The sequence below is a fragment of the Loxodonta africana genome, chromosome 16, assembly GCF_030014295.1.
Source record: "Loxodonta africana isolate mLoxAfr1 chromosome 16, mLoxAfr1.hap2, whole genome shotgun sequence".
NCBI lineage: Eukaryota > Metazoa > Chordata > Mammalia > Proboscidea > Elephantidae > Loxodonta > Loxodonta africana.
In genome coordinates, this window is record NC_087357.1 from 32,273,056 (window position 1) to 32,296,222 (window position 23,167).

A 23,167-nucleotide genomic window follows, 5' to 3' on the forward strand; every position below is an offset into this window, starting at 1 on the left:
GGGGGCACCGTGTGAGTGCCTGGCCCCAGCCACCCGGCGCCCCCTCCCCCGGCCCAGGTGGGACGGGAGGGGGTCGCCGGGGGCCATGCGGGGCCAGGGCCGCAAGGAGAGTTTGTCCGATTCCCGAGACCTGGACGGCTCCTACGACCAGCTCACGGGTAAGTTGGTGACACGGGGGTCGCGGGTGGGAGGGTGAATTACATCCCCCCAGACCCTTATACCTCTCTGACCTGGCCCGCTCGCTCCCTCAAGCCCAGGCTCTGCCCCATCCCCAGGTACCCTCCAAGCTGGTCTGGGCAGCAGGACGCTGGGGTTCAAGCCTCGATCCCACAGAGGTGGGGGGGTGGCAGGTGGGGAGAGGCAGCAGATGTGGGCGTGTTTGACACAGGACTGGGAGGGTGTCTGGAGTGGGAGGTGTCACGTGCATGAGTGCCTGTCATTCTTTGTATGTGTCTCTGTATATGTGTGTGCACCTCCCATCTGGTTGCCATGTGCCCTGGCTTTGGTGACAGCCAGGGTGAATGTGGTTGCTTGTGACTGATTGTGGCCATGCAATTGTGTGATCTTGTCAGATGTTTGAGTGAGGTTGTGTAGGATCCTGTTTGTACAGATGAGGTTGTTTTGACCATGTGTCTCTGTTGTATGTGCAACTATGTGCTTTGAGTGTGTGATTCTGTATCAAGTGGTATGTGCCTACCAGAATGTGTCAGGGCTTGATTTTATGGTGGTGTGTCTCTTTGTAAGACTTTATGACTGTGAAACTCCTGGGGTGAGCCTTTGTTAAGGTGTGTTGTTTTGTGTTTTGTGATTATGAGACTATATGAGTTATATTGGCATTGAATGCTAGCTGTATACTTTTGTGGTCATGTTGGCAGTGGGGTTCTGTGTGTGTCCATGACATGTCTTACCCTTGCTACCTTTCTGGCTTCCTGATGCCGATGGGGGTCTTTAGTAAACACCACTGCTTACCCAAATTTTCCACAAATAGCCCAAGTGGATCCAAGGAGGGGGACTCTAGTGTCTAGCTGCCCAGCCTGACTCCTAGGAGCATCCTATAGTCCCAGCACCTGGCCCTCGTGGGAGGCTTTGGTTAGTAATGGGTCAGTCTCCCCCCCCCCCAAAAAAAAAGGACTAGAGATCATTCTTACAACTGAAGCTCCTTCAACCCCCAACGACCCTTCCAAAATTTCACCCCAACCCTGAGGAAAACATATCTTCTTGCCTCCCCTCCAGATCCAGAGATAGCTCTAGGCCTGGCAGGCGGGGGGAGAGAGTACCCTGTTGCCTACCCTTATGTGACCCAAACCACTCTGCTGTCCTGGCATCCTCTTTCCTCTGTGGGGAGGTATGTTAGACCTGTACACTGTGCATGTGCGTATTTCTGGGTTTAGTAAGCAGCTCCATGTGTTTGTGTAGGTGACTGTGTCACCTTGTGTACATTTCCATGTACTTGTGTGTTTATGTCTCTCCTTGTGCAGCCTGCCCTAGTACTCCCAACAGAGTGTGAGAGGAGGGAGACTGTCTCTCCTGCAGCTGAAACGAAGCTAGGGAGAGGGGAGAGGCTGTGATCCTTGTCCTTCCTGAGGGGAGTGAGGCTAATTAAGACTCGGGGATGGAGGAGGGGAATAGGATATTGTGCCTGGAGACCTGAGTGTCTCCCCATCACTGAGCCTGGGGAGGTCCTAGTCACTATGCCAAGACCCCCAGAAGGGAGAGCTCAGCTCCTAGGCAGGCCCCCAAAGGGAAAGAGACCAGGTTTCAGTGCCTCAACCTAGATGGGATCCAGAGGTCTGGCTGTCCAGCTCTGCTATGACCTCTGTTCCCACCACCAGCTCAGAGGATCCTTGAGGGTATCGAGGTCCCCAAGGCCCTCATTAGCACCTCATTAGTCAGCGTTTGCTCCCTGGTTTAATTGATTTTCTCCATTAGTACAATTATCCCTTCCCCACTTGGCTATTTGAAGCTTCAGTTGGGTGGGGGTGAGTAAGCACTTGTACTGGGAAGGTGCACTGCCTCAGGAGTTGGGAATGGGAGTGTGAATACCAGCTCTGGCTGACTTCTTCCTCTCTGGGCGTCACTTTTCTCATGTGTCAGACGGAGCATACTACTTCATGCCTGCCTGCTCCCAAGGGAAATAGAAGGGTCAAATGTTGGCAAGTGTCAAGAATCATACTCAAAGCCATCAGGATTCTTGCTGTAGACACACGACTTGGAAAATAGAAATAGGGCTACCAGGGGTCCTCTTCTGGAAAGAGGACCTATCAGATAGCAGAGACAAATGAGTTTGAGAGACCAAAGTAAACGAAGACTCTGGCCCTGGCAGGCAGGCAGGCAGGCAGGGCCAGCTGAAATGCCAGAGATAAAAAACCTAAACTAAGGGTCGTTGTCCACGGTGCTGAAACTCCCTCGGGGCGGAGGTGTGGTTGGTCTTCTGAGTTCCCAAATGACAGCAACCAAAAAAACCAAACCTGTTGCCAAAGAGTGATTCTGACTCATAGCGACCTTATAAGGCAGAGTAGAACTGCCCATAGGGTTTCCAAGGAGAGCCTGGTGGATTCGAACTGCCAACCTTTTGGTTAGCAGCCATAGCTCTTTAACCACTTCCCCACCAGGGTTTCCATCTGAATGACAGCAGCAGTCAAGAAATCAAAACAGCATTTTGCATCGGGCAAATCTTCTGCAAAAGACATCTTTAAAATATTAAAAAGCAAAGATGTCACCTTGAGGACCAAGGTACGCCTGGCCCAAGCAATGGTGTTTTCAATTGTCTTATATGCTTGGGTAATGACTTGACGGCACTGGGTTTTAATGAATAAGGAAAACTAAAGAAGAACTTTCAATTCTTCAAGATGCCTTTGAATTATGGTGTTGGCGAAGAATATTGAGTATACCATGGACTGCCAGAAGAACGAACTTTTTTGTGTCTTGGAAGAAGTACAGCCACAATGCTCCTTAGAAGTGTGGATGTACTTTGGACATATTCTCAGGAGGTACCAGTCACTGGAGAAGGACTCCATGCTTGGTAAAGTAGAGGGTCAGCGAGGAAGAGAAGACTCTCAACGTGATGGATTGACACAGAGGCTGCCAACAATGGACTCAAACAGCAACGGCTGTAAGGATGGCGCAGGACAGGGCAGTGTTTCATTCTGTTGGACATAGGGTTGCTATGAGTCAGAACCTACACCACACACCTAACAACAGGAGTCGTTGTCCGTGGTGCTGAAGCTCGTGCAGGGCGGAGGGGCGGCCCAGCCTTCCGAGTTCCCAAAGTTCGCTCCGTTCCCGCCTAATGCAAGCGAGATTCCAGGGACCAGAGACAGGGGAGGTCTCCAGCTCTCGTCATCCCAGCCCATCAGGCTGACAGGGAGGGTATTCTGGGTCCCCTTACTTCTTGCCTCCAGCACACCATCCTCAGGATTTAAACAAAACTGGAGAGGCTTTTTTTAGAGAAAAAAAGATTCAAGTTTCTCTCCCCTCCCGTCCCCCCCACCCCAATCTATCCCCTCTGGTCTTCCCAGCCCGGCGAGGGCTCTTGGCAGTGCGATGGACTGGGGAAAGGCAGCGATCAGCGGCAGCCCTCTCCCAGCTGGAAGCACAGAAAAGACCTGGCTGGCTAGGCCTGGGCTAGGGACCTCCAGAATCCGGCCCCTGTGGTTCGAAGTATCTTTCCCAGGACTTGGGCGCCCTCGTGTGGCTGAGCGGAGCCATGCATGGGGAGCTGATCCTGGATGGAGATTGTCGCCAAGTGAAACCGGGAATTACTAGGTGACTTAAAAGGTCGGCAGGTTTGCATCCATCAGGCGCTCCTTGGAAACCCTATGGGGCAGTTTAACTCGTCCAAGAGAGTCGCTATGAGTCGGAATCAACTCGACGGCAACGGGCGTTTTTGGTTTTCCATCCGGGAATGTAGAGTTTTCAGCCAAAAATACGGGATCCCAGTCAGAGAGTGGGACTGTGTCCTCTCTCCTGCAGGCTCTTCTAGGAGTGTGAAGGAGCTAGAAGGTCCTGGAAGGGCTTACTTTAGGTCTAACCACGTAGGGACGAGCCTAGGAAAGGGGTCTGGGTCTGTGAAGGGCTTCTCGGTGCATTTGGCTGGCAGCCAGCGGATCATAGTAAGTCTGTGAACCCGTTGGACCAGGACAAAGATAGACAAACAGTTTGACAGAAAGACATTTGGAGCCAGGAGATGTACCAGTAAGGGAACATCCCTACCGCCTCTTCTTTGCCACTCTAATACACCGGCCCCTTCCTGCTCTTCCCTCCTGCCCTCCCTCTCATCGATCCAGAAAGTATGGAAGTGTAGAGGGATTGCCATGACAACGATGTCCTTTTACCCTTTCGTAAAAGCGCCAAAATGGTGGGGGGAGGAGCGACAGGTGGAGGAGGGACTGAAGAGGGTAATAAATTATAAGGTTTATTCCCCTACAGCCCCTTTTTCAAATCCCGTGTCTGCTTCCCCTCCCCACTAGAAATCCAGAAAATATTCCCAGAGAAGACTGGTGAGGAGAATCCCCCACTCCCGTGCCTCCGTCCCGTCTGGGAGCTTTGGGGGCGGGTGCTTCAAAATGATGGGGCCAAGGTGAGTGCCCCTAGTGCAGCCAGGAGAGGCTCCACCGTCTGCGAGTCCGGTCCTGCCGCTCCCACTCTCCCACGCAGCCCAAGCAGGGCCCACACGGGTGGGGGCGGAGACCGGACGGCCCCAGGCCTTGGGGGCGGAGCATCGCCACTGTGCTCGCAGCCGAACCATGAACCGATGCCCCCGCAGGTGCCGGAGCCCGTTGGGGCAGGCAGCGCGATCCCTCTACCAGCTGGTGACTGGGTCACTGTCGCCAGGTAGGAGGAAAGGAGGGAGGAGCAGGACCCCTCAAATAAAGGGCGAAGTGGGATAGGAGCCTTACAGAGGTGGAGAGGGGGGTGGGCCCCTCACAGAGATGGGGGGAGGGAGCAGGATTCCTCAAACAAAAGGGTTTAAGGAGCAAGACCTCTCACAGAGATGGAGGGATTAAGTTGCTTACAGAGGAGGAAAAGCTAAGACTCAGGAAGGGCATGGTCCCTCACTATTGTGGGAGAAGGCAGGGCTTCTCCTTGAGGGCAAAGGAGGGCCCTCAAGCAAGTGGGAGTAAGAGGGCAAGACCCCTCACAGGGATGAGAGGAAGAAGCTTGCAGCAGAGCAGGGAGAAAGCGCAGCCCTCTACTGCATTGCTAGGTCAAGGGGGGCTTAAGATGACTGGAATCCTGAGACGGGCTGGACCAACAAGAACTCAGCTAGTGAGCTCTGACGGATAGACTTGTATGGCATAAACACTGTATGTCACTCTTCTGTCTCTCTGGGAGTCTGGATGAATGGGGTTATGATCACTGGGGCTGTGCATCCCTGGGGGTGCCTATCCCTGAGATTCTGTGACACTGAGATTGCATGTACTGGAGTTCTATGCCATGGCATGGGTTGGGGGTTTCTGAGTTGTATAGCCTTCATGAAGTTGTACCATGGTGTGGAATTTGCAAAATCTGTGATCTGTGGAGTGTAAGATTTGTGTACACTTGGGTTCCCTCAGGGTTACCTGAAAAGGGCCCATAAAACCCAGCATTCCCTCCCCACCTGGCCTCAGGACAGCCTGGCCTCATGGCATTCTGGAATCTGTAGTTCTTTGGCTCTCTCCATGGATATTCATTTGAGTCCCTGGGATGTAGTCAGGGCCTGTGATCTCTCATTGCCGTGTGTCCCCCAGAAGGAGGGGAGATGGGCCTGAGCCAGAGCCATGTTTAGAACTCTCTTGGGGAGCACACGTTCCCCCAAGTCCCCTTCCTGGGCCTGTCTTTAGTGACAGATGGCTGGAGCCAGGCAGGGCCAGCTCTCAATCATTGCAGGCATGACTTCCAGGCCCCAAAATAGCCCCAACGTCTAGGGAGGTCATTAATCACCTGATACAGCTGGGGGCTGCAGTAGCTTCTGGCCTGGCTTGAAATGGAGTGGGGCTGGGGGGCTGAGAGAAGGGCTTTGGGGTTTTCACTGGCTGGTCCTCCACTGGTGGAGAAACAAGGGTAGACTGGGGAAGGTGGGCAGCTGCATAGGGTGGGTGCCTCCACAGGGCAGCATTACTCCTGGGTTTGAATTGTGGAGTTAAAGAACTGAATGATAAGATCTCCGTGGTGAGATTTAAGGGACCTGGGAGGGCCCACCTAATGCCCCAAGATAGATTTTCCTTGGGCACTCACTCTGCCTGAAGTGCTTCCATTAAGACTTCACTCCTTTGGGTGAAGAGCTAAGTCCGGGGGCACAGGGGTGCTTGGGAAGGACAGATCTGGGCAAATTTCCCACGGGCCCTGAGACGTAAGAGGTCACTGAGTAGAGAGAAGGGAGAGCCTGAAAAACAACTTACTCTTTCAGTTCTGGCAGACTGTCCCACCAGGGGCCCGGTTGATTAGAACCTTGAGCTCCTATGAGGCTGGGTCAAGGTCTTAGAGAGTTGAAGGTGGGGTGAGGGAGGGAAGAGGAAGTTCAGAAACAGGGCAACTGCCTGCAAATTTGTCATTCTGTCCATCTGTGAATCAGCAATGTGGAGCAGGGAGCTGTTGCTGTGGTGTCTCTTTCAGTCCAAATAGCCTGGCTTGGCGTTCAAGGCTCCAAGGAATCTGACCCTTTTTGCTCTTTCACCCATGACTCCTCCAACATAAACTAAGCTATAATCTTCCAGCACTCCTTGACACCCCACACGCATCGCCCTTTCCCTGGAGATAGCCTGAGGGAATCGGCAGAGCATGGGCTCAGGTTCAAATCTCCATCCACCCTTTATCAGCTATGTTATCTTGGGAAAATCACTTCCCTGAGCTTCAATTCCTTCATCTCCAAATGAGTGTAAGGCTACTCATTCTGACCGTATCAGCTGTAAAAAAGGGATAATAGACCTAGCATCTCAGGTTTATTGTGAAGTCTAGATGAGATAGTACATGTAAAGTGCTCACAGTACACAATATGCTTGATAAATGTTGATCCCTTTTTTAAGGCAGACTGTTGAAGTTTTAGCCATTCTTTAAGACCCAGCTCAAAAGGTACCCTCTCCATCGAGTTTTCCCTGGCCTCCCAGTTAGAACTGCACGTGGGGTTTTTACTATAGCTCATTTTATGACCTGTCTACAATGGTTCCTAATGAATAGTAGGCACTGTTTGTTGAATGAATAGATGTCTTATAGCATAGTTATCTCAGTGCCGATGTCTCTCCCTGCCCAGTGCTGAGAGCCAGAACCGTATTTGGTTCATCTTTGTTTCACAGGCACCAGCTCAGAGCCTGGCACTCAATTCGTGAAGGCACAGTTTTTAACATCTTTGCCCTCAAGGAGCCTGGGATCTAGTTGAAGAGACAGGAGTGACCCAGAGAGAAGATCTGGGTTCAGATCTCGGCCCCATCCCCTCTTAGCTGGTTGGCCTTGAGCAAGTCCCTTTACTTCTCTGTACCTCTTTTGTAGAAGTGCTCTGTGAATCCCTAAGAGCTATAGAAATCTAAGGGGGGACGGTTTGCCATGTTAGCAGTGATGGTTGTTGTTGTTAGCTGCTTAAGAGTAGCCCCTGACTCATGGTTAACCCACAGACAACGGAATAAAACACTGCCTAGTCCTGCGTCATCCCCGTGGTCGGACCATTGTGATCCATAGGGTTTTCACTGACTGATTTTTGTAAGTAGATCGCCAGGCCTTTCTTTCTAGTCTGTCCTAGTCTGGAAGCTCTGCTGAAACTTGTTCAACATCGTAACAACACACAAGCCTTCACCAACAGAGGGGTGATGGCTGTGCATGAGGTACATCGGCCAGGAATTAAACCTGGGTCTCCCACATGGAAAGTAAAAGTCCTACCACTGAACCACCACCGCCCCTCCAGCAATAATGGTAGGAAACTTATTCAGCAGTTACTCTGTGCCAGGCAATATTCTAAGGTCTTTCCGTGTATTAATTCATTTACTCCTCCCAACAACCATACGAGGTAGTAAACTGAGGTACGGAGGTGTTAAGAACTTGCCCAGTTAGTTGCAAGTGGTAAAGCTGGGATTTGAACACAGGGAATATAGCACCTGGGCCCATGCTATTACCTAACATGCTACACTGCCTCTTTTTACTGTTCCGGCTAATAACATTACAGAATTGAGTGCTGAATTTTGAGGGCCCAACAATGAGTTCAGTAAGAATTCAGGTAACTGGGAGAACACTGAGGCCTGGAGGCTCTGAAGGGAAGAGTGGAGGGTTTAAGCTGCCTCTGAATGATAGATAAAAATTGTGGGATAAAGAAGGGCATCCCAGGCAGAGAGAATAACAGGAGCAATGGCACAGAGATAGGACTGAGTTTGGTGTGTCTAGGAGGCAGTGAAGAGGCCAGACTGTCATAAATGAAGGATTCTGCTGATGAGGGTGGGGGGAAGAGTATTAAACCCCAACTGTGCAATTTAGACAGTCACAGGGAGATAGTTACTGATTTCATCTGTAAGTCTGTAACCTTTAAGGTGTGAGAGACCAAAACTAGCCACTGAATTGACTTTTTCCTGGTGGGGGTTGGGGGCAAGCAGAAGACCATGTCTGTATGAAGCTTACCCTTTCCTCAGGCTTCCCTTCCACACCTACCCTGGAGGTTGCCCTTGGGGAAGGGGGTAAATATGGTGCGAGGTGGATACCTGACCCCCAGTGGTTAGCATAGAAAACTGCAGATCGGTGAACCTCAACTGGAGCAGTAAGGACCAGCCTCCACCCCACAGTTGGAACTGACACCTATTCATCTCAGAGCTCAACCAGGGGAGGGGGCCCTCTGGAGTAACTTCCATACACTGGACCTCCTGAGTAGGCAAGCTTTCTCAGAGGGGAGCCAGTGTAGCGTGGTGGTCTAGAGCACAGGCTCAGAGGTCAAACTGAGTTAAAACTGAGGCTCTGACACTGCCTGATCTTGGGGATTTGCTTAACCTCCTTTTGGCTCAGTTTCCCTACCTGTAATATGGTCATAATAGTACTGCCTCCATAGATTTATTGTGAAAATTCAATGCGATAATGTCTGTAAGCACATAACCCAGTATCTAGCACATAGTGAGTGGTCAGTCAATGTTAGCCGGCAGTGGTAGCAGTGCTGTTATTAACTCTGGCCTTTGCTTCTGGCTCACTGGCCCTGCAGGCCTCCCCTCCCCCTACAGCACCAGGAAAGAGCCAGGGAAGAGGGGGAAGGGCCTCCAGGAGTGCTCTAGGTGGTGGGTGGCTGCTGTGGAGGGTTCAGGTTTCCCTCATACCCTGGGCTGCTCCATCAGCTCAATTACGGTTCCCAAGGAGTAGGCAGGGCTTTGGCAGCTCCTGGGTGAAGTCATGGGGATGGGGGAGCATGGTTCCCCCTTTCCTCACAAGTAATTTAGGTCTGCTGTTCCCAAAGGCAGCCAAACTAAGGCCCCTCCTCAGAGGGTTGTGATGGGGCCAAGCCCTCTTCCTGTCCAGGCTATTGTATCTAATCCTCCCTCTCTTGGGCCTCAGTTTCCCTGCCTGTGGCCTGCGGGAAGAAAGTGCTTCCTGCCTCACAGTCTCCATGGCAACCGCAATCAATGCTGGTGGTGTCCTCCTGACGGGAGAGGTCACTGCCTCCTCCACTCCTGCCTTATATTCTCATACACACAGATAGACAATTCCATGCTGATACGAGTACACAACTATAAATCCATACTCCTGATTTTACAACACACCCACCCCTACTAATCCTCAGACCCACTTCCCACAAACCTACTAAAACACAAATACCTCGTGCCCTATACACACTCAAATACTGATACACAAGAGGAGAAATTTGTAATTATACACAAAACACACCTAATAGACATGTGCACACTCAAGTGTACACACAGAGACACACGTAAGAGTAGACACACTCCCATACAGACCAACACAGGAATATACACCCAGGAAAACACCCAGACACCCATAGCATATTCTGTTCCATAAAGCTATTAGAGTGTCTCACATACACACCCACACTGCCCTTCAAGGCTTTCTCCTTCAGGGTAGCTTCTCTCTCTGCCCCCTTCTCTTGCACAGTGAGGCCACAAAGGTTTCTGGGGAGGCTGTCCTCAGAGACAGAAGCAGGTCACTGCCTCTCTCCTCTGGCTTGGCCCAACCTGGCCAGTATCCTTCACACCAAGGGTTCCCAAGGAGGTGCCAGTCCAAAGGCTGAGGTGACCCAAGGAAGAGGGGAAGAGGAAGAGGCGGCAGCTGTGGCTGGGATGCGTGTGGGGCAGAGGCGGGGTGAGGGGAAGAGGGAGGAGACCCAGGGCGGGGAGGCGGAGGGAGGCTGCAGGCGGTCCTACTCTCCTGCCGGGGAGTCTGAGGAGAAGGTGGTGCTAGGCTGGGGCTGGCGTTTCTGAGCCTCAGCCGGTGGGGGCCATGCCCCAGGCCCACCATGAACCTGGAAGGGCTGGAGATGGTCGCTGTGCTCGTGGTCCTCGCTCTGTTTGTCAAGGTCCTGGAGCAGTTTGGCCTCTTTGAGCCCGTCTCCTTGGAAGGTAATCCAGGTGTCTGAGTGTGTGTGGGCTGGAGGGACAGCTGCCCTGCCTTTATGGGAAGGCCTGGGGAGGAGGTTACTATACCCTCATGGCTGTGGCAGGAGTGAACAGGAGAGTGGTGGAATGGGGCATCTCCAAGAGGTGAGGAGGGGCCTTGAGAATAGGATCTGGGGGACCCTGTCTGGGGGAAGCGATGAGGGGTGAAGAGTGGGGGGATGGATGTGGAGATGAGAAGGTGAGGGAATCTGGGGGACATGAGGAGGGGCCTAAAACAAGAAGGGGCATCTGGAGTGGAGGGAGGAGGCTCCAGGGGTCCTGAGATAATACCAGATTTCTGGGGAGACCCTTTTGGAGCCCAGGACCCATGACAGCTCCGAAGATGTGTGTGGCTCTTCATACTTCCAAGCATGCAGGGGTAGGTTACAGGGTGTGTGGGGGCCCAGTGTGTGAAAGACACAGGGGTGTGACAGTGTGTTCATGTGTGTGAGAAAGGACAAAGTATGTGACTGTGTGTGTGTGTCTGTGTGACAGGGATGTGACTACATGTGTCACAGTGACAGGGTGTGTGTGGCTTGTGAGATGGTGGATGGGAGCGTACCTGAATGGGACAGGGTGTGTAGCTGAGCCTCACTGGTTTTAGGCTGTGTGTGTGGCTGTTCCTAGAGCTTCCTGAGGATGTACCAGCTCCACCCAAGGCTTGGGATGGAGGTGAAGTCTGGAAGGCCAAGAGTGGGAACACTGTGAAGGAGACATTTATAGCTCAGCTCCAGTTGGGGGTGCGTCAGATCAGGTACCCTGCTTCTCAAGCCCCCTTGCCTCCCCTCGCTTCTCCCAGGACCCAGGGGCAGAATGGTCTCTAGGGCATTAACATTGGAAGTGGGAAATCAATTCCCCATCCCACCACACCCCAAAGTCAACTCTTTTGAGTGATATTGCAAGTGGAAAGGGGACCATGTTCTGCCTCCCCTGGAAAGGTTGGCCTCCCCCTTTTCTTCACACCAAGAACTGTGTAGCTCCATAGCATGGCTGTTCCTCAGTTCCACCCAGGACAGGGAGACAGGCAAGAACCATGCTTAGAGGGCTGCAGGGTAGACACCTGGGAGAACTGGAAAGATGTGGACGATGCTGGGGACATGGAGAGGTCCAGGAATTGCTTGTTTTAAGGTTTAGTAAGAGCAGAAAACTAGCCCACCCTCCACCCTCTGTTGCATTTATTGGGGTATGTGGGGAGCAGGGACTGGGACCTAAATGAACTCGGGAGGCTGGACTGAGTTTGTTCTCACCCAGTCCCAAGAAGGTGAAATCAACTGGGTTCTTGCCATCCCCTTTAGACTGTTTGGTGGGGAAAGAGGCCACCAGAGAAAGCCAGGCATTCTGTAGACTGAAGGCAGCCCCTTTATACTACCTTCTGAAGAATCAAGAGAAGACTAAGTCCTGAAGGAAGGTAGTTGGTCTTAGGGGAAGAGGCACTTGAAGCTTCCCCCCCTTCCCACCCACCAGCGACTACACCACCCCAGGCCCCAGATGCAATTCGGGCGTCGGGAAACCAAAGTCCAGACTAATGGAGCCCTGGGCCTGCGGCCAGGTTGACATCGATCCCCAATGCCCAGCATGGCCCACTGCCTCCCTCTCACCTCTCTGTATCTTCTGGGGTTGGGGGACCGGCTTAGGGGCAGGGAAGATGGTGACGTCATTAAGTTACCTCTCCCCGGGAGCAGGGCCTGGCTGGGTAGGGTAGGGTGGGTGTGCATGGGGTCTGAAGTGGGGGAGTTACCTGCAGCTAAAGTTGGGTCTCTTCTAGAGTGGATGACACCACCTTTAGCCAGTGTGCCAGGTTTGGTACTAGGTCTTGGAGTCTGGGATTGGGTGCAGCCAGGAGATAGACAGGTTTGTTATTGCCTCAAGTTATGCTACCATTTTGCCTCCAAATAACAAGCCATACTGGGAAAGCTGGGAAGGCCGACACTTTTAGGGTGGGTGAGTTAGCTGATCAGACCCTTTTCCTCTGATAGAAAGATACTGGGTGCCTTGGAATGAAGGGTTACAGGAAGGAAAGGTAATTGTGCTGAGGACAAACAAAAGCTCTGTGGATGAGGTACAGCCTTGGGTAGGTGGATGCCATGAGCACCTAGGTCACAATATGGTATGGGTAATTTTCATGGTGACCCTGGTTTGTGTGTCATAATGTTATGAGATCATAGTGTGTGTGTCATAGTGTCCTTAACACACTGTGTCATGATGTTCCAGGGTCATTGTGTGTTGTGTGGTTTGATCATGCACTATGTAAGATGGCCTGTATGGATTCCTATATGTATCATGTTTTACTTAGGTCATGTTAGTATGTGTTTGTGTTAAGGAGTGCTAGGTCAAAGTGTGTGCGTGTTTTGGGCCCTACCTAAGCCATCAGGTGTGAGTGAGTTACTGGGTATCAAGCTGTCAGTGTATGGCATCCATCTGTGATTTATCATTCTACTTGAGTATCACTATATGTCACTGTGTGTGTGTGAGAGAGAGCAGTGTTCCTATCCAGGCAGCCCTTGGGTTGGACCTCACCCCTACCGCCCCTGGCTTCTGGCTGTCCTGCTGTCCTCAGGCTGCGTCCCATTATACCAGCGGCAGAAGCCGCTTTGATGGACTTCCCACACTAGTGAGACCCACTGGGCTTCCCTAACCCGGCCCCCTGCTACCCTGCCATTCCACTCCCACCCCCCTCAATGCCCTCCGCCCAAGTGGGGTTGGCTTGTGACTGGCGGGGAGGGGATAGGGGACGGAGGGACCGTGGGGGTTAATGTGCCTTCCTGGGGTCTTCTCTCTTCCCAGGCCACCCTCCAGGCCCCACTAAAAAAGCGCTGAAGCAGCGGTTCCTCAAGCTGCTGCCTTGCTGCGGGCCCCAAGCCCTGCCCTCAGTCAGTGAAAGCAAGTGCCTCTCCTGTGCTGCTTCCGGGGGCGGGGCCCGAGTGCGTGTGGGCGTGGCCAGTGTGGAGGGGTTGGGGACAGCGCTGGCCCAGCCGGAGTGTGAGCGTGCGTAGGTTACTGTGCACAGAGGAGACAGGAATGTGTAGGAGAGGTCAGTTTGGGGACAGGGCCGGAGTGTCTGGGCGTCACCGGATCTACGAATCTGGAGGGACCGCGTGTTTGCGCGTGGCCAGCGTGGCAGGGCTGAGGTCTGAGCCTGTGTGGGTGTGGTCAGTGTGGCGGGGGCGGGACCAGGAGTCTGCGAGGTCCTGTGCGTGGCTTAGCTGGGCTAGCGTCTCTGACTCTTGTGTGGCCGCCCCCCCTTGGGTACATTCTGGGCCTCGAGGTGTATGTAGCCAGTAGGACGGATGCAAGTGTAGAGGACGGAGCCCGCCTTCCTCCAAAAGCCAGGATACCTGGATTTTCTAGTCCCAGTCTGGCCCCCAGTTGAGTGACTTCGAATTGCGTGACCTCGCTTTGTCTCTAGATCTCAGGCTTCTCAGCCGGGCCTTGCCCACTTCAGAAGACCATACTGCATTTTGCAAGCTATGAAGGCCCGTTTTGTAATTATTTGAGCGTATCGTTATGTTTGATGCCGCTGGGTCCCACACAAGAGTAGATTTAGGAAAAGGAGGGGTGTGAGTCTTGCAAGTATGGGTGCGTGGGGTCCGTTTCGTGTATGTCTGTGCTCGTTATGTGTGCCTTTGTGCGCGGGGCTGGGGCGTGTGCATTATAACACTCTTGTCTGTGAGAAGTGCTGAGCGTGAGTGGCGAGGTGTGTGTCTGCAGTTGCCCAGGTCTTCCGCTTTCTCGGTGACAATTCGCTCCCTTCAGCATTAGCCGCCCCAGCCTCCCTCCGCCCCCACAGACCCCGCCCGCTGGACCCAGGTGACTTACTCTCCTGGTGGGGGCGGGGGCTTCGGGAGCACCTGGTGGGGGCACTTGCCTGGGGACTAAATGTTGGGGGCTGGGGTGGGGCTGATATGAGGCCGGGGGTGGAGCCCTCACTTTGGCTTCTCCAGAGGCCAGTGCAAGGCAGGAATCTGGCCGGGGCTTGGCTGGAGCTGGGCGGGGCTTGGCTGGAGCTGGGCGGGGCATGGCTGGGGCTGGGTGGGGCATGACTGGGGCTGGAGTGGGGTGGTGGGGGCTTGTCTGGAGGAGGAGGCTCTGCGAAGGGCAAGGCTAGAGTTGCGGGGTTCTGAGGTGATCTGGAAAGGCCTGGAGCTCGGACTCCCAGACATCCGCTCTTCAGTCCTCTCGTCTTGTTCCTCTTCTTCTGGGACAACGATGGGACAGGGGGCCATCCCCTCCATCCAGGGATCAGGGGTCCAGGGGTGAGCGTCGAGTCAAACTCCTGGCTCTGGCGCCAGGCCTGGCCTAGGGCCAGGCCCACCGATAGACCTTGAAGCTGACCAGCGCCTTTTCTCTTTGCCTTGATGTCTTTGGCCCTGGGTCCAGGGAACAGGCAGACTGGTCTCCGGTGTTGGAGAGTGAGGGGATGGATGGGTCGATAAACTTGAGGAGGGTGTGTGGGGGCTGGGCCTGAGGCGCGGCTGTCCCCCCCCCCACCGCCTCCCGCAGACAGCGTGGAGGATGAGTTTGAACTGTCCACTGTATGTCACCGGCCCGAGGGTCTGGAGCAGCTGCAGGAGCAAACCAAGTTCACGCGCAAGGAGTTGCAGGTGCTGTACAGGGGCTTCAAGAACGTGAGTACAAGCAAGGCAGAACTGGGGGAGGGTTGGGATGGGGTGGGGGGGAGCTTATCCAGAGTTTCTCAGAAACGGTGAGGGGGAAGGGAGGGGCAGGGAAGGCCCCCAGACTAAGCTACTGGATGTGGCCTTTTCGAAAAGGATGGGGCCAGCAAGAGGCGGAGCCTATAGATTGGCAGTTTAGTTTTTCATTTGTGCAATGGGGAGAAGTCTTGCCTCCTATTAGAAGAACTGTGTGGTGGGTCCCCTAGAGACATGAAGATTTTCCCTGTCTCTGGGAATCTCTAGACATGAAAGGTGGGGGGTGAGTGGAAGGCAATTTTGTCTGCCTTCAGCCTGGTCTGCCTCCCCCCAGGAATGTCCAAGTGGAATTGTCAATGAGGAGAACTTCAAGCAGATTTACTCCCAGTTCTTTCCTCAAGGAGGTGAGGTGGCAAGGCCGGAGGGGATGTAGCTGTCCATTTCTAGGCCAAGTGGGAGAGAGGGTTCTGGAGGGGCTAAGAATGCCAAGGTGATGAGAGGAGGGCTTGAGGAGCCCCACAGAGGTAGGAAGACCTCTCCTGTCTGAAAGCTAAGCTTAATTCTCCACACTCATCCTACAGACTCCAGCACCTATGCCACTTTTCTCTTCAATGCCTTTGACACCAACCACGATGGCTCGGTCAGTTTTGAGGTGAGCTGGGAGAGGTGGGCTAGGGAAACCTGTTTCCTGGGGCTTCAGGGCCAGGATTTCCAGACCAAACACAGAGATGGGTTGGTTGAAGGGTACCTGAAGATAGCTCCCCCTGCCTCTTTCCTAGGACTTCGTGGCTGGTTTGTCGGTGATTCTTCGGGGAACCATAGACGACAGGCTAAACTGGGCTTTCAACTTGTATGACCTCAACAAGGATGGTTGCATCACCAAGGAGGTGTGGAACAATTGAAGGCCTGGGGACTGTGTGTATGTGGGGTGCAAAAGGCCCATGGGAAGGAAACACGACCCATATATGCATCAACAGCAACGGGTGAGGTCTGCTCTAGGCTCCAGACCTCCTGATTTGGAGGCTGGAGGCTCTGAGGATGGATCCTTTTCTCTCTTGGCCTAACAGGAAATGCTTGACATCATGAAATCCATCTATGACATGATGGGCAAGTACACCTATCCTGCACTCCGGGAGGAGGCCCCAAGGGAACATGTGGAGAACTTTTTTCAGGTGCCTGGAACTGGGTAGGCGGGAGGGTCTTGAAGTAAAAGGAAAGAGACACGGTCCTAGCAGGTAACTTACCTAAGTTCTGCCTACCTTTCTCCTGTCGTCCCTCCTGTTCTCCTATCTGACCACCTTCTTACAGAAGATGGATAGAAACAAGGATGGTGTGGTGACCATTGAGGAGTTCATTGAGTCTTGTCAAAAGGTACAGGACCCTACCCTCCACACTTCCCTGGTCTAGACTCAGGGCCTGATTCAGGGATGAAGGGGAAGTTTCCTTTGGGCAGAGTATAGCCTCCTCAGCTCACCCCCACAACCTAATCCTGTTCCTCCCCTGTTCCTTCACAACTAGGAGAAGCCTGCCCCCTTCCCCACCTCAGGTCTTTCTGGGCATCTCCCTCCTCTCTGCCTTTCTATCTCTGAATGTCCCCATCTCTGATTCAGTGTCCCTCTCCCTGTCTCTGACAAGCTCTTTCTCTTTCTCTCTCTCCAATCTGCCTCCTTGACACCATGGCCACAGGATGAGAACATCATGAGGTCCATGCAGCTCTTTGACAATGTCATCTAGTTCCCCAGGAGAGGGGGTCAGTGTGTCCTGGGGGGACCAAGCTCTAGCCCTTGTCCAGGTGGACCTCACCCATCTCTTCCCAGGTCTGTCCCCACCCTAGCCCTGTCCTGGGGGCTGTAGGGCACCAAGAGCCTGGGAATACAGTAGCCCAGGTCACTGAAGCTGAGGGGGCCGGGGAGTGGGCAGACTACATCTAGGAGATGCTGCCCAGGGTCTAGAACTCCCAACAACTCCCACCCCCTTCCCACCTGATACCCATGTGCTGAGGGCACCCTTGCTGTAGGAAATGAGTGGTCCCCCCAGCTCCCACCCCCACTGTAGAAACCATGACACTAGACAGAATGTCTCCTGCTATGGTGCTCCCCTCATCCCTGATCTCATAAACATTTCCCCTAATACTCCCTTCTCAGAGAGGATGATCTTTTCTTGGTACTGGCTGGCCTTTGAGACCAGCCTTTGAAAGCCCTGTGAGAGGAGGAACAAGAATGTAGAAGGAGGAGTCCTGGGCTTGGGCCAGTGGCTAGGTCCTAGGAGGTGGCTGGGATAGAGGGCAGAAAGACCTGGGTTGATCATCAGTGAGAGCTAAGACATACTAGGCCAAAGCCCCACTCCCCCAGACTATCGGAATATGAGTTTCCAGGCTCTTCAGAAGACCCTATCTCCTTGGAAGTGCTCCAGAAGTTTTCCATATCCTCTTCGGTAGAGGAAAGCCTGAGATCCTGATGTTTGGCTCATTCCTGAAATTCCTTCCTCTCCTTCCTTCCTGGTGGTGTTGTGGTGACGATGGCAAAGGAATATGTGTGGGGCGATGTCCTTGCTGATGCCTGCTGAAGTTTCAGCCTACCCTCTCTGCTCATCACCCATTTTAGTTGCTCTATATTTTCATTTACCATGGCCTCTAGATTTGGAGGCGTGGAGTGAGTCAGGGACCTTCCTGAACTTGGGTTTCTATCTCTTCCCCCAGTGAATGCTTTAGAAGGAAGGAGGAGGAGGGAACCAGGCATAGCATCTGAACCCAGGTGTGGATGCATTCATTAGAATCTTTGATCAACCCAGGCTCCATTCCCAAACCCTACATGACCTCCTCAGTTCCCAGCTAGGGTTTCCTCTTGCTCTACTGAATCTGCCCAGAGATGCCCCTGAGCACACTTAGAGGGCAGGGACCATATAACCCAGGTCCCATCTCATTGTCAGCACTCCTGCCATGCTGCCACCCCTTAATATACCTGCTTGTCCCATTCAGTCACCCTCCCAGCCAGCCAGGGTCTGAGGGAGAGAACCCCCTTTTCCCATCAGAACACTGTTGGCTGTTTTGCATTTTTGGCTCTTCTGTATATTTTGTAAAATAAGAGATACACCAGATCCAATAAAACACAATGGCTATGCACAGGCTGCTGTCTCTGCCTTTTTGTTCCTCCCACTCCACACGTAACACACAGCTCCTGACTCCTGCACTTGCAGCCTCATAGGTCCCCAGGGAAGTTCCTCTGTCTCCAGGGGAGCCATAGTCTGGCCATACATTGGTAGATTGAGACACAGGTTCTGGAAAGTTGGAAACTCATCTGACTTCAGAGAAACCCCCATGGGAATTTCCTGCCCACTCAAATCAGAGTATTTTTGTTTCCTATCCTGTGAGGAGACAAGGAACATTAATATCCCAAAGACTATGCCAAGCAAGCTGTCATTTGGCTAGACATTCTTACAAGTTGAATCAAGAATTTCGACTCTGCAGACTTCTTAATCTCAAAGTGCTTTCTTTTGAGGAAGGGTACCTTTTAGTTTCTAGTGAAAGTTCCTCTGTGTAAATATCCCAACCTTGCCTCTAGTATGGATGTGCATTTGTGCCTACATCCCACTCAGGAATGATGGAGAGAGCATATGGGATGGACCCAGGACAGATTACCATGGGGCTAGTGACACAAAGGGTGATAGAGATTTCCTATACGGGGTGGGAATCTTTCTTCATTTGGCTCCTGGAGAGGGACCACCAATGGTCCTCTGGGGTACCATTATATGGTGACTAAGCATCATCTGCAGAAGGAGGATTAGGCCCTTTCCTCCCCCACTGTACACATTGCCAAGGGAGAAGTATAGTGTCCAAGAAGAAAAAACTTACTCCCAGAGTCCATCATTTTGTCATCTGTGTTCCCTGCTTACATCATCACAGAGCCATCTGCTTTTCTAGTCCTTGAGTTTCTTTGATCCTCTTAAATTTCTGATGAAATCTGTGGGCCACAGTCCAGAAGGAAAAAAGATGTAATATTTTCCATATATTTTTAGGAGCATTATGTATCCTTGAAGCATCCATGGGCCCTAGGTTAAGAACCTGTGATCTAGTCTACCCCTCAGCCTTAAAATTTTATAGAAGATAAACCGGCCCAAAGAGAGAAGAGGACTTACTCAAAGCCACCCAGTGAGTTTGTAGCAGGATCAAGACTAGACCCAGTTTCCCAATGTCCATTCAGGGTGACCCTGGGGTACAGTAAATATCCATGTGTGAAGAATGCATTCTGTGCATGTCACTTATAATCTAAACAAGGTGATACTGTGGCAGGCTGTCATGGTGCCTTCTGCTTTTCCTTCATGGCACTTTTCAGTTTGTAACCATGTATTAAGTGATTATTTGCCTGTCATCTCCAACATACTGTAAGTACCTGAGGACACCTTGAGTACCTGGACTAGGTCTTGTTTCCTATCTCCAGGGCCTGGCACATAATAGACATTCAATAAGTAATTGTATGATATGTGGTTAATTGCCTCCATGAACAACTGCCTCCTTTGCCATGAGACTGGAAGAACTGGATGGTGCCCCGCTACCATTACTGAACATATTGATCAAAGATTCTATAGAAAAATCTTGATCAAAACGGGGAAAATACAGAACAGAATTTCAAATTTTCATGGAATCCTTCCCCTGAAACTATTGTCCTAAGATAATCTTTAAACCTTAAACCAAAAATATCTCCTGAAGTCTTCTTAAAACCAAACAATACTTTAGCTTAACCAGTAAAAAAGTCTGCCTTGAGCATTATGCTCTTTTAAAAACTATCGATATGGGACCAAATTGACCACAGCACCTCGAAAGATATGGTAGAAACCTTAGGGGGCAGTGAGTTTATGTTAATGGAGGGGGAACAACTCACAGAAGGAAGGTGAGAATGTTTGTACAACTCAAAGATTACAATCAATGTCACTGAATTGTATATGTAGAAACTATTGAATTGATGTATGTTTTGCTGTATATATTCTCAATAACAACAAAAATAAAATAAAAATAAATAATGCTGTGTGAAATAAGTCAATCACAAAAGGACAAATATTGTATAACCTCACTTATATAAAAAGACAAGAAAAGGCAAATGTATAGAGAATAACATTTATTAGTGTTTACCAGGGGCGGCCGGGGAGGGGGGGCGGGGAAGGGAGGTTAATGGTGATGGAAATATTGCATAGATTAAGGATAGGGTTGCACAACCCGTTATCGTCATTGCTGTCAATAAGTTGTACCTGTAAAATGTTGAACTGGCAAATGCTGTGTGATAGACATACAAAAAATTCTTATTAAAATTATTTTTTCAATTTGAAAAAAAAAGTAATTGCATGATTAGATGAATGAGCATGAGTATGTATATATAACTGGATCAGGCATAGGGACAGTCTCCATCTTTTAGGGAAGAATCCGGCTTAAGAGATAGAAGTTGAAGTCTGAGACTGAGAATTGCTAGGGGGTGAGAAGTGCCTCAGAGCCAGGGCACACAGATGGGATCCAGAAAAAAACAGCCGCTCGGTATTGAGATCATTCTGTCTTAGCACTGGCTGGAATCTGAATGTTGGCAGCTGCTCCATCTCAAAACTTTCCTCTCTTATCCTCCAGTGTGTCATACTCAAGGTTTTCCTCCTACTTTTTTGGGGTACCCTCGCTCAGCCCTTCCTTGCAGATTCATCCTTCTCAATAGAAGGCCCCGTGGCTTGACCTGAGCCTCTTCAAATAACACCCAATTCCATGACTTCACCTATATGCAGAAGATTCTCAAGTTTGTATTCCCAGAACTCTTCTATGAGCTCCAAGACTCATATATCCAGTTTCCTATTTGACATCTCCGTGTGGACCTGCAATGGATTCTCAAACTTAACATGTTAAAAATGGAGCTTTGGTTCATGCCCTCTCAGTCTTTCCAATCTCAGCAAATAACACCAACATCCACCTAGTTGCTCAGGTCAAAATTTAGGAGTCTTCAAGGAGCCCTGGTGGTGCAATGGTTAAGCACTCAGCTGCTAACTGAAAGGTTGGCAGTTTGAACCACATAGTGGCTCCTGGGCAGAAAGACCTGATGATCTGCTTCTGTAAAGATAACAGCTAAGAAATTCCTATGCGAAAGTTCTATTTTGTTATATGGGGTAGCTATGAGTCAGAACCGACAAGACGGCACTTAACAACAGCATTGAATTAAGCCAAATAAAGTATCAGTATGTTGAAAAAAACAAAACAATTTAGGAATCTCCATTTCTTCCTCTACTTCACTCTGCCCCCACCCCCATTTAATCACTCACTAATTCCAAGACCAAAGGTACACCTCCTCTCTATCCACTGCTATGCCCTAGTCCAAGCCACCATTATCTTTCACTTAGATTCCTACTAGGAATCTGGAACAGCCCCTTCTTGCTGCAATTACTCTGCATCACATTACTCAGTTTCCTCCCTTCATAGCACTTATTATAAACTGAGGTCTTGTGTATGTGCTAAGTTTGTTATTATCTGTTTCCCCAATTAGAATACAAACTCTGTGAGGGCAGGGCCCCATCTATTCATCTAGTGCTGCTATAACAGAAATACCACAAGTGGATGGCTTTAACAAAGAGAAATTTATTTTCTCACGGTCTAGTAGGCTAGCAGTCCAAATTGAGGGCATCAATTCCAGGCTTTCTTTCTCTGTTGGCTCTGGAGGAAGGTTCTTATGGTCACTAGGAGCTTCTCCGCACAGGAACCGTGAGTCCAAAGCACACTCTCTGCTCCTGGCACTGCTTTCTTGGTGGTATGAGGTCCCCCCTCTCTGCTTGCTTCCCTTTCCTTTTATCTCTTGAGAGATAAAAAGTGATGCAGCCCACACCTCAAGGAAACTCCCTTTACATTGGATCAGGGATGTGACCTGGGTAACGGTGTTACAATTCCACCCTAATCCTCTTTAACATAAAATTACAATCACAATGCAATACTACACAATGATAAAGAACAGTGATGAATCCAAGAAACATCTCATAACATGGATGAATCTGGAAGGCATCATTCTGAGTGAAATTAGTCAATAGTAAAAGGACGAATATTGTATGAGACCACTATTATAAGAACTCAAGAAAGGGTTTAAACACGGAAGAAAACATTCTTTGATGGCTAGGAGGGTGGGGAGGGAGGGATAGGAGTTCACTAACTAGTACCAAAAACAAAAAACCAAACCCATTGCCATCAAGTAGATTCCAACTCATAGTGACCCCATAGGACAGAGAAGAACTGCCCCCTAGGGGTTCCAAGGAGCACCTGGTGGATTTGAACTGCCAAACTTTTGGTTTAGCAGCCTTAGCTCTTAACCACTACACCACCAGGATTTCCAAACAAGGTAGTAGACAAGAATTATCTTAGGTGAAGGGAAGGACAACACACAATACAGGGGAAGCTGGCGCCACTGGACTAAACCAAAAGCTAAGAAGTTTCTTGAACACAACCAAACACTTTGAAGGACAGTGTAGCAGGGGCAGGGGTCTCGGGACCATGGTTTCAGGGGACATCTAGGTCAATTGGCATAACAAAGTTTATTAAGAAAATGTTCTGCATCTCACTTTGGTGAATGGCATCTGGGGTCTTGAAAGCTAAAGAGTGGTCATTTAAGATGCATCAACTGGTCCCAACCCACCTGGAGCAAAAAAGAATGAAGAACACCAAAGACACAAGGAAAATGTTAGCCCAAGAGACAGAAGGGGCCACATAAACCAGAGGGTCCTTCAGCCTGAGACCAGAAAAACTAGATGGTGCCTGTCTACCACCAATGACCGCCCTGATGCAATGGAGAGTCCCTGGCCACGCAGGACAAAAATGGGGTGCAGAACTCAAATTCTAGTAAAAAGACCAGACTTCATGATCTGACTGAGACTGGAGGAGCCCCAGAAGACACGGCCTCTGTGAGATAGGGTTAACCGTGCTGTCAGAACAAAACAGCTGTTAAAAGATTACTATCTAGAAGTTGG

At 50.9% G+C, this 23,167-nt stretch overlaps 1 protein-coding gene across 4 annotated transcripts; it reads left to right on the plus strand.

Annotated features, from left to right (window-relative positions):
- Window positions 1-85: 85 nt before the first annotated feature.
- On the plus strand, window positions 86-20,315 carry KCNIP2 (potassium voltage-gated channel interacting protein 2). Of its 4 annotated transcripts, XM_064269408.1 has the most exons (10): window positions 86-158; window positions 13,332-13,427; window positions 14,256-14,354; window positions 15,048-15,172; window positions 15,531-15,600; window positions 15,778-15,848; window positions 15,976-16,083; window positions 16,264-16,368; window positions 16,505-16,567; window positions 16,883-20,315. In XM_064269408.1, the coding sequence occupies exons 1-10, from the start codon at window positions 86-88 to the stop codon at window positions 16,928-16,930; spliced, it is 858 nt and encodes a 285-aa protein (XP_064125478.1). In that variant the 3' UTR covers window positions 16,931-20,315. The 4 variants fall into 4 exon arrangements, with proteins under 4 accessions (XP_064125478.1, XP_064125479.1, XP_064125477.1 ...); XM_064269409.1 differs by lacking the exons at window positions 86-158; window positions 13,332-13,427; window positions 14,256-14,354 and adding an exon at window positions 201-4,833; XM_064269407.1 differs by lacking the exons at window positions 86-158; window positions 13,332-13,427; window positions 14,256-14,354 and adding an exon at window positions 4,886-10,511.
- Window positions 20,316-23,167: the final 2,852 nt, after the last annotated feature.

Coding starts and splice junctions, on each gene's coding strand:
- KCNIP2 (XM_064269408.1), top strand. CDS start 86: ATGCGGGGCCAGGGCCGCAAGGAGAGTTTGTCCGATTCCCGAGACCTG. Junction 15,173..15,530: donor TGTACAGGGGCTTCAAGAAC/GTGAGTACAAGC, acceptor GCCTCCCCCCAG/GAATGTCCAAGTGGAATTGT. Junction 16,084..16,263: donor ATGGTTGCATCACCAAGGAG/GTGTGGAACAAT, acceptor TTGGCCTAACAG/GAAATGCTTGACATCATGAA.